Genomic DNA, 11,715 nt, shown 5'->3' with positions numbered 1-11,715 from the left:
CTTCAAGAAGGGACTTCGCCCCAAAGGGAAGGGTTGAAGTTGCCACAGAGAAGGAGTCGACAACAACCGAACCCAATACGGGATCACCATGACGGATAAGATTCACAAACTCTAAACTACTCTATACTCTATTTGCTTTAAGGCAATATGTTATGCCAAATTCCAATAAAAAGTTCCCTTAGAAGGGGGCAATCTTATTTACCCATCTTATTATTATTCATTCAAATAAAAATGTGAAAACCCATATTTTATGCGTGACATGAAAACAGCAAACAAAATCAGGGAAGATAATTCAATGGCAAGGCTAAAGCCACCCGAAGTACAAACAAAGCACAACCAAGGGAGGAAGTTCATAAGCCAAGAACGATGGTGACCCGAACGCGAGGTTTCGATTCGTCTCTTTGGTCCAAAAACGGTGACGCTTTGAACGTGAGAGCAAACCGTCCAAAGCTCATAAGCCAAAAATGATGGTGACCCGAACGCGAGGTTCCGTTTCGTCTCTTGGTCCGAAAACGGTGATGCTCAGAACGCGAGAGCATACCGTTCAAAGCTCATAAGCCAAGAACGATGGTTACCCTAACGCGAGGTTCCGATTCATCTCTTTGGTCCAAAAACAGGGACGCTCCGAACGCGAGAGCAAACTGTCCAAAGTTCATAAGCCAAGAATGATGGTGACCCGAACGCGAGGTTCTTATTCGTCTCTTTGGTCCAAAAACGGTGACGCTCTGAACGCGAGAGCAAACCGTCCAAAGCTCATAAGCCAAGAACGATAGTGACCCGAACGCGAGTTTCTGATTCGTCTCTTTGGTCCATCAACGACGATGTTCCAAATTGGAGAACAAACCGTCCAAATTAAACCAATCATTCAATCAGCCGAAGAAAGGCTCGACATCCAACGAGGGCAAGCACCACGCCCTTCTGAGCTAGAAAGAAAGACACGCCAAACCCACTAGCTGAGACGTCACTGTTCAGAGGTCAACGTTGCCAGCCCAAATCATTTCTGAACGCCTAGTTCAATATGTACACTTTGACGAGAAATATACATTAAAAAAAAATTGGCATATAAAAATAAATTTAATAATAATATATAAATTAAAAAATGATTTTGATGAAAGAGTATAAAATATGGTGTTGACACTTTATTATAGTCTATTGTATACCTTTGTGATCTAAAGGTTAAAATTGGTTATCCACCATGGAAGACCTATCATCCTTTCCCATACTAGAATGAGCCTGTCATTAATAACTTGAATGGTCTCACAAAAAATAGCATTTATAAATTTAACTACCTCACAAAAAACAATACTTCAAATTTTATCACATTCAATAGATAGGATAATTCAAGCAATAAACCATAAGCATAATTGTCACATAACCAAAACATCCCAATGACTATCCAACCAAAGATAGTCTTAAAATAAAAACCATTCAACCTTAAAAAGTTTCACAATTGTTCAATAATTGAAATAAAAATACTAAAGTGATCCAAATGAATCATATATGGCCTAATGGCCATTTGAGCAACATGCACTTTACTTCACCACCATGGTTCAGATTCTTTGGGCTCAATAACATTAATTGTCCCATCTGACAGTGCAATTGCAAATTGATTGGGCACTCCTGGATTGGATGCCACAACAAGAGGAAACAAATTTTGGCTGTAAAAAATAAATAAAAATTTAAGGATTAATATTCTGCAGAAAATAGACAAAATAAAATTCCAAGCATGTGACAAAAATATCAACACTTCTATAGTAACAATAAACAAACACAAAATAATTTTGATATACCGTCAGTGTAAGACTTTTTATACTGTCAATCTATAAAGATTGAACGGTTATGGTTCACCGACAGTATAATAATCTCTACAATGTTGGTACATATGAATCAAGGAAACTATCTTCACACAAATAGTTATCTTAATATAAGGAAACTAAATAAGTTTAAGCATATGAGATTGTTCAAAAACCTGGTTGATGGGGTCTGATATAGGTATGCAGATGGAGCAATACGACATCTTGGTATGAGGCTGCCAGCATCAAATATTCCGATGTTTCCATCGGTAAATGTTGCATAAATTTGTTCGAAATTTGACGAGTAGGTAGCAGACGATATGGCACAAGCTTGCAGCCCACCATGTGGCAGCCACTGTTAAATACAAACATAAATATATGTCACTAAGTATAGCTGAATCTTCCATAAATAAATTTCTATTTGAGAGAAAAGTACGGAGAATGTGCGAGAGTAGATGCGTACCTGACACATCAGTTTCATTCTTGATGCATCATATAAGGCTAGTTGTGTCTCATGGCATGCCAGCAACATCACTTGATCACTGTGAAATTGAACTCTAGTCTCACTTGGAGCCGCATATTCACCAGTTCGCAATTGGATTGACGCTGCTTTATTCATAGACCATGTGTTCATGTTCCAAGAGATGAGCTAAAAATACAAAAAAATATGAAGCACATATTATTTTTAATGACCAAACTATAATTCAAAATTGTTTTCTGTAAAAAAAAAATAATAATCAAAATCTGCTAGGACAACGCTTAGTTTCCATAGCGGATTCATTGAAATCCGTTATGGTATAGCGCTGCTATTTGACAAAACTGACTAATATTCTTACGGAAGTCATGGTTAAACATACCTGAGCATCAGCACCGGCAGAAACCATTATATTTTGTCGAAGCGAAAAAGCTATACCGGTAATGAGCTTCTGATGACCCTTCAATTCCACTATAAGCTGAAAGGCAAAAAGGTTCAAATCATTATATGATTTTTGAAATTGTCTAAATTTAAACTTTAGATCTCCTTAATTTCTGTACTAGGCGAGTTCCCTGGCCCAACTGGGCCCACCATGTCTTGTCGGCAAAAGGCCCAATAGGGCTAAGACAACCGCCCCGGAGCGGATAAGTCCAACTCAGGGGGTTGAACCAACAGATAAGGTCCCCTTTTATAGGCCACATGGGACAAAGATTTACGGGAGCACTCGCCACCTCCTCTAGGGAGGGGGGCACCTATATATATATACATACCTACTATACTAAACTTTAGTTCAGCATACTTGTTTACTAGATATCTCTTAAAAGAACCTTAGGAATAACAATTTCTAAATTAATTACCTCGTCATGCCTAATACTGTAAATATGAATCACAGAATCTTCCCTTCCAATTGCAGCAATGTTATTATCTTGAGGGATGAAAGCGATGCACGTTGCAGCCGGTGGAGGACTCGTAAACTGATAAAATACCTTAAATTCAACAATAATTTGTCACAAACTCACAAACACTAAGATATGTAACATAATATATTTTCATAAATATTACTAGTTAGCTTACTTTATACGATGACGCCATGTTGCACAATGAAACAGTTTCTCCACAAGCAGCTAAGCCATATGCATCATTCTTGGAAATGTCCAAGCATGGAATCACGTCATTATTGTTCTGGACATCATTAGTCATAAAAATACCCTCAGCAGGTGTCGAATGTTCAGGATTAGCACTTGTCGTCGCCTTTTAAACCAACACAATAAAACTCAGTTATATTTTAGACATAACAAAATTCATGCATACATATATGTTACAGAAATTTTGGCATAAATTAGGCGCCGCATAAGTTATATACAATCACCTTTCCGGCAGGATTGGATGGAGTAACGCTCCATTTCCACATCTTCAGAACCCCTTTTGAACCAAGAGCTAGAAGACCAGTTCCAGGTTTTGTGTATAGAAGACAAACCTTGGTAAAAGATAAAAAAATTATGATCATGAAATTATTGACAGAAAAAACAGAAATATATTAATTAAACATCTTTAGAAACTTCCAAGCTTTAGAAACTATTCGGTTGCTGAGGGAATACCTTGTTACTGGGACCTATACTCTCCGGCATAGTAACTCTTCGACACTGAGTATGATGAACGATTTCCTTCAACTTCCTAGCTGTAGAAACATCATTCGAATTTCTTCTACTCTCCATGCTTCTAGCTATAGCAATATATGCTTCCTTATATTAGATTGATAGTGTATTTCGATTAAAATTTTATGGGACATAAACTGATCAAGATATATACCTAGATTTGAAGGACCAGGCAATGCGGAAGCTGTCAGCGCAGCAAGTGGTCGAGAAGATGAGGAAGGATTTCCATTCACCATCCATGCTGGTAAAGCATTAGCCTTAGGAGCTACAGGGGCTGATAGAAATGGCTGCACAAAATTAAGTAATAATAAGAGGAAATGCAACAATACAATGTATATAAACAACAAAAAATAAATTTTTTATCATGAACATGAAAATAAATAGAAAAACTTCCATACCGCATCTACACGAGATGGATGATTTGCATCATTTGGTGGTTGATCACAACTGTGATCGGTTAAAATAGTCATTACGTTTGGGCTTTGCTTTGGATATTTGCAGAGCGCGTGCTGCCAATTCAATCTGGATAGAGAACATTGAAAAATTTTAGTCAAGAAAAATATGATTAATGAAGCTAAAAACTATATAACATGTTATTAACAGAAAAAATATTATTTTTTTTGACAAAATTAACTGAAAAAATATATTAACTACATTATTTACCCATGATTTATTAAGTGTCGCAGCCGCGACTCACTCAATTTTGGAAGCTTAAGCTTATTATTGAGTCTGTTATTAAGGTTAATCAACCTTTTAAGCTCAGTCATCAACAGGTCTCTAGCTGATCTCACATCTTGATATTGTGAAAGATGTATGTTCTCCCTGCATTTAAATCAAGTACATATTTAAAATGCAACGAATTTTTTGTTTTCACCACCACTATTCGGTTCACTGGATCGTTTAATCTGGTTCGGGGGTCAGTTATGGCATCGATGATAATGCAACGAAATTTTAATATCTCTTGAATCCATAGTCAACAACATTATACCAAAAAAAAAAAAAAAAAAAACGCAAAAATGTACCTTAGATTGTCAAGGGTTAGGAGATGTGTTAATTGCTTGTATATTGCTTGATCATATGTTGAAAAGATTTTCAAATCATTCACCAGAATTTCAACAGCTCTTGTTTTGTCATTACTGAGCAAAAATGAGATCATTTAAACATTAGAAAAACAATAGCAACCAAAAAATTATTTTAATACTCTTAAACAAATTAAGTACCGAAATAAAAGGATAAGGAGTATAACTAGCAATCGGGATACAAGAAGTAATTATGAAGACTATAAATTATTATTATAACAAAAATAAGTGTAATAATGATGCAATCGGGATCTGGGCTATGATATAACAGTTTTTAATGTTGCAAAATTTCCAATATGACATCGACTGAAGCAAATATTTGACTGCAATTCTCCAATAATGTCAAAGATTTTGACCTAAATCATTAAGATGACTATTATTTAAAACCAATAGTTAGGGTTTAAAATAGAGGTGCTTGACTACGGATCAGGATGCACTACAGTAATAAATCTCACAGTTACACGCTGTAGTGCATCTCAACCATCCATTTCAAATCGGACGGTTCTTATTACTTCTTAATAAAATCAGTACAATTCAATCACAACCATCAATATTAGATCGGACGGCTCTGATTAAAAACAGCGTGAAAACAGCAGGAATATTTCCAGCAGGATATCCAATTCCCTTGACTACAATCTAGGGCACATTACAACAACTTTTCATGTTTTCCAACCCATTAGAAACCTTAAAAAATGACCACATTTGACAGCGATTCTTCACAATATCAAGAATAAAGGTACAAATCACGATTATTATTCTAAGTACTCTCATTAGTCCTTAATATATGAAAACTTTTATTTTTTAGATTTATAGAATGAATGATGTATCTGGTCCATTTTCTAGAACAAACACATTAATATTTTTTTTTTTTGAAAATAACAAAATGATATTCATTCATTCAAATTGATAGATTACATCAAAAACAACCACATAATCAACATCGCTGAAAACATAAAGGATGAATCTGCGAACAAAACTCACAGCATCTGAGTTAATAGCATACAACGGCAAAATGCCTACAACAAATAATATGATAAAGTTAAAGTCACCGAAGTATCCAAGCCTCCGGATCTGCAGCATTGAAGCCCAAATCATTGGTTGAATCTGTAATTGACTGAAACCGATCTTTTCAATAGAAATCAAATGAACACCGCACAATACGAGACAACAAAAACGTCGCACAAGACGACGAACAACACAACGCCGCACTCAGACGGCGAAAACACAAAAAAGAAAACACAAAGGAAAAACTTGATCAATGTGAAGATCACTTATTTAAATAAAGAAGAAAAGGAAAAACAATTATGAGGGGTGATTTTGGGTCAAAAATTGACCCTAAAACCACCCCTCCTTGATAGATCAAGAAGAAAAAAAAAACTAGGTTAAGGTGGGGGGCGACGGCTATGAAGAAAAGGAGAAGAAAAATTTCAATACATCAATATTTTTATGAATCTAAAAAATAAACTTTTTATTTTACTAGAGGGGGTACTATCTAAAACCCTAAAGGTTATGTGATGACGATGATGATGATGATGATGATAAATACTAGTATAAAGATAAAGAACACTACCTTTCCAATGCTTCATAATAATTTTGTTTTCTTATCTCAAAAAACATTTTCATTGAAAAAGCATTATCATCGATACTTGTAAATCCCCTGAGGTACTTCTCTGACTCCTCCCATTCTCCATCCAAAACTTTCTTTTCAAAATACTTTAGATTAAAATAGATGGCCGATTCCTGCTCCATCCTAAACACAAAAAAAAAAAATAAACACGTTTTTCCAATTTCAATTTACTTACACACTAGAAATCTAAAAACACAAAAAAACAAAAAAAACAAAATTAAACAATAAATAAAAGATCTTTACTTGTGCATTGTCTCCTTCAAATTCTCTTCATCAAGATATTGAAGAACTAGCACCATCATTTCCTGGTTCAAAGACAAAGATTCCATTTTTCTAGCTCAAAGTAAGTGATAAGAATCAAAACACCTTCAAGAAGAAAAAAAAATGATTAGATATTTTAAATCACAAAGTTGAAAAATGTGATATTTTGCTTATATGAATATGAAAAAGGAAAACGACAACGTTTTTGCATTTGTAATGAAAGTAACAGTAGTGTGACTATATGAGTGATGAAAGAAGAAAAAAACCTGACACAAACGGAGAGAATGAATTTCGCGTTTTCCTAAGTGTGTTTGTAGGTTGTCTTTCATATGATCGTACTTATATATACATAAACTGATAAGTAACTGTCCTTATCATTCTAGAAAAAGGAAAAAAGGATAAAAAAATCTAGGCAAAATTACACTGATTCTTTATCTTATTTTTTTTGTAACACTTTGATCCTTTATTTTTTTTTGTAATATTTTAGTCTTTTATCTTTTATTTATAATACTTTGGTCCTTTATCTTTTTTATTTGTAACACTTTAGTCCTTTTTTTTTAACACTTTGGTCCTTATCTTATTTATTTATAAAAAATAAAGATCTAAATGTTACAAATAAAATATAATAAAGAACAGTAATATTACAGGAAAAAAAATAAAGGACCAAAGTATTAAAAAAAATATAAAGGACCAAAATGTTAAAAAAATATAATAAAGGACTTGAATATAATTTTGCCAAAAATCTACAACAGTATCACTTTCCTTTCACATGCTTTAAAAAATTTTAATATTATCTTTTTGACGGAATTTTAATATTAAATATTATATGTAACTTTTATTTTTGGCAGAAATTAATATTATGTATCTAGACACTTTATTTTCTTTTTTGAGCCATGCATCTAATTAAAAATCTAATCTATTATGGTAAATTACGTCAAAAGAAAGAGAAAAAAAAACTATTATGGTAAATGCTTTTCATCCTTCTTTATATATAAAATTACTTAAAATAATATCGAAATAAAAATGACTTTTATTCTTTTGACAAATCAAAATAAAAGAAAATAAAAAATTTCTTGTGGCAAATAAAAAATAACTTAATGCATAAGGCACTAAAAAATAATAATTTTAGCAATAAATATAAAAAAATGTTACTTTTACAATTATTTATATAAAAGTGTTAGAGATATTATTATAAAAAAAGTGTTAGACACTATTAAAAAAATGTTACAAATTCATGTGACTCTCACTATTTTAAAGTAAATATCATAGGTCTCGAGTTCGAGCCCCGCTAATATTTTTGAAAGATACTAATGTAAATAATTTTAAAAGTGTTCTATATGTTATAAGATGTTATTTTTCGGTTTTCACCACCAGTATCCGGCTTACTGGACGGTCTAATCTGGTTCGAGGGTCAATAGTGGTCTCACCACTCGACCAACTATTGATTGGTTCGTAAGATCTTATTTGTCTTGGAATATGTGCATTCCCCTCCTAATTATGTTTCTCATAAAAAAAAACTATTATGTATTATAATTTATTCTTTTTTTTAACGTGTGTCCTTATAGCACTTGTTATTGTACTATTAAAAGAAATTTGGTATTGAAACTTGTTTATTTCATACTCTTAGAAGTCAAACATTGTATTGTTCAAGATAAAATTACTATTTGAAGTAGCTTTAAGATGTGACCTTAAGGCACATGTTAGCATGACCCATAAATTAAATGGTTCAAGATAATTATTCAATTAATATGGAAATGATATATAAACAACTCACTTGTTATTTTCATTCAATAACTAATGTATCTTACCTATAATATAGACCGGATACATCAGTTATTCAATGAACTTAAAAAGTCAATTGTTTCTTATAAAAAGTCAAGAGTTATTTGTAATTAAATAATTTTACTGATTAAGTATTTCATTATATATATATATATATATATATATATATATATATATATATATATATATAAAGGAGTATTCTGCTAATTTAATTTTTATATATCATATTTTAAAAATGTTTATAATTTTAAGGTGAGTAAATGGGTATACTTAGAGATGACAATGGGTAACGTTCCATAGTACTAATCCCCGTATCTTTAATTTGAAAAATATCCATACCCGGATCCATATTTGCGTGGATAAACAATCTTGTACCTATATCTTATGGGTACCTAAGTACCCATATACCTGCAATTTTACTTATAACAAATCGATCGATTAAAAAGTATGATATAATTTTAATATAATTAAAAGTTTTCAAATATTTTAATTTTGACTTATGAGAATTATAATTAAAAGGGTTAATCCCTATTTTAGTCCATGTAATATATGCAAAGTTTAGATTTAGTCCCTAAAATTGGGTCCAATTGCCATCCCTAGGTGGATTGAGTTCAAACTCAGTTTCTTCAATGTTTGTAACAACCGAGTTATTCTACAAACTATTTTCTAGTATATTAATAATAACAAACTTTAAAATGTATTTGAGGTGCTAACTTAGTTCCAGCATAACATTTTAAGTTCAAGGTACGAAGATCAAGCTCTTTGAGAGATTATAAAACGATCACTGGTTTCATTTTTATTTTTGTCAAGTAATTTAGTGGCTAGAATTTTATATTTTATGGTGAAATAGTGGGAGTACCGGGGTTCGAACATCGATGACTGCATATTGAATGCAATATTTCTGTCAACTGAGCTATGCTCACGGGGACTCTCACTAGCTGTGTCACTTTAGTCGATAAAAAAATAACAAACTTTTTTCTGTTAACATGTTTATAAGTACGAATTTCCACGACGATGACTAATCTCTGTTGTAGAATTCATGGGGCATACAAGATGAATTTTCTCCTCTCAACTGAACTTTTTTTATACACAAGAGCAGTCATAAATCAAACTCCTGACCACCTACTCAAGGGGTCCAAAATCCTTACTACTTTGACCATATTTCATTGTTGGGAAAAAAATAACAAACTTTAAAATCAATTACAAGAATATTTAGTTGAGACTTTCGTGAGTTGTGTTTATGTCCCCCGATTTTTGTATATATTTTGTTTTTCTTTTTTATTAATATATAAGGATATATATAGACAAAGGATGAGGGTGAGATTTGTTTTTGTCCCCTGATATCTAGATGTTTTTCGTTTATAAAAAAACAAATATTGATACTAATGGTAGATACTTGAGTCCCTTAACCATTTGATCTGGGGTTCGATTCATATACGGTGCATATGGACAAAAATATTTGTTGGAAGAGGTGAACCCCTTAAATGGATCTTAATTGTCTTGAGAAGATTAATCTCTACAGTTACGCACAGATAATACCTTTAGTTAAAAAAGAAATTATGAAAACAGGGAGATGGAGAGAACGTAAAGAAGGAGAGAATTCAGGTCTCATTGAGGGAAACAAATTTGCTCCTGTTTATTTTTCCACAGTTTTCATACTACTTTAGATTACATATTTACAGTCGTCCGATCTAAATTGTACGATCAAAATTATTTTAAGAAATTTTATAATTGCATTGATCTAGATCGTCCAATTGACAATCAACTGTCGAAGATTCAAAATAGTGTGAAAACAAAATAGTGTGAAAACCATGTGAAAGTTCAGTGCAAAAAATCTGCATCCCTCACCAAAAACATGTTTACCAACCGAAGGTATATTTTATCCGTAAAAAAAAAAGGTATATTTTGCCGTAAACAAACAACAGAACGTATATTTTACCAATAGTACTTATATTCTGAATTCAAAGATTCTTGTAGTTGAGCTACAACAAATTAAACTCTTTCTATAGTGAATTTGCAAGAATGAAACTCTCAACAATTAGAAGTGTACAAAAATTAAACTATATTGTTCCATTTTTTTTTTCTTCTTTAAGTACCTTTCTTTGGTTCTTTAAGTATGTTTTCTATATTCAAGAAAGAGTTGAATTTAGATCAATTATTACGATATAGTATTTCTAAATAAGGTAAATTCTAAGAACCTAATTCAAGATCTCTTCTTTCATCTTCTTTGTTGTTCTTCCTCTTCTCCCCAGTATCTGCCTTTCTCATCGCCATGCCCTATGTAACGACCCAATTTTCATTTTATTAATTTTTGTGTGTTTAAAATATTTTATTGACGTGACATTTTAAATAAGTTAGTAACTTTAGTTATTTATCGAATACTGTAGTTATTAAGCGAGTAGTGAGAGTTAACGCGATGTTGGGCCATGGCAATGGGCCTTGTGGACTATGTGGGGGGCGCCCATATGGTCATGGGTAGAGAGAGAAAACATTTCATTTCTCTTTGTTCTTGAAGAGTTAGAGAGAAGGAAGAGAGAAAGGAGCTAGGGCAAAGAAAAGTGGAGAGATTCAAGAGCAAATCTTCGAGTTTTCTTCGAATCCAGGTATGAGAGTAGGTTTAATAATCGTGGGTGACACGAGGAATGAGAGAATGTCGATTTCTCCTTACCCGAACTTTCTCCACCCTATTTTCGTTTTAGTTTGGATGAGTTTTTCTTAATGGAAATCGAATCTAAGGTTCATGACATGTTTAATATACTCTTAGCATGATGTATGAATGAATTTAATGAGTAAAAACAGAATTTGTAGATGTTTGAACTCAAGAGCATTGTGTTTTTGTGAGTTTTGAGTAAAAGTGGTAAATCTTTACTTTTTCGATGTTTATGATATAGATCTATGAAACAAACCGTCTTTTTGTGTTTAGATATGTTTGTTGCACTTGAATACAAACTCATTTGAGATTTATAACATGAAAAATGAGATTTTTGGATGATTTGGAGTGAAAAACGCAAGGTTTGAGCATTCCTGTCAAGAGACCTTCGTC

General features: G+C 32.5%; 1 protein-coding gene across 1 annotated transcript; it reads right to left on the bottom strand.

Annotated features, from left to right (window-relative positions):
* Positions 1–3,836: 3,836 nt before the first annotated feature.
* On the bottom strand, positions 3,837–6,958 carry LOC123886593 (protein TPR1-like). Its single transcript, XM_045935898.1, has 7 exons — positions 6,873–6,958; positions 6,573–6,752; positions 4,946–5,059; positions 4,587–4,745; positions 4,322–4,445; positions 4,078–4,210; positions 3,837–3,991 (listed from the first exon to the last, which is right to left on the bottom strand). Exons 1-7 carry the CDS (start codon positions 6,956–6,958, stop codon positions 3,837–3,839), a joined length of 951 nt encoding a protein of 316 aa, XP_045791854.1.
* Between the last annotated feature and the right edge of the window lie 4,757 nt (positions 6,959–11,715).

The sequence above is a fragment of the Trifolium pratense genome, linkage group LG5 (assembly GCF_020283565.1).
Source record: "Trifolium pratense cultivar HEN17-A07 linkage group LG5, ARS_RC_1.1, whole genome shotgun sequence".
NCBI lineage: Eukaryota > Viridiplantae > Streptophyta > Magnoliopsida > Fabales > Fabaceae > Trifolium > Trifolium pratense.
The sequence above is the reverse complement of the archived record's forward strand: the minus strand, read 5'-3'. Positions and strand labels throughout refer to the sequence as shown.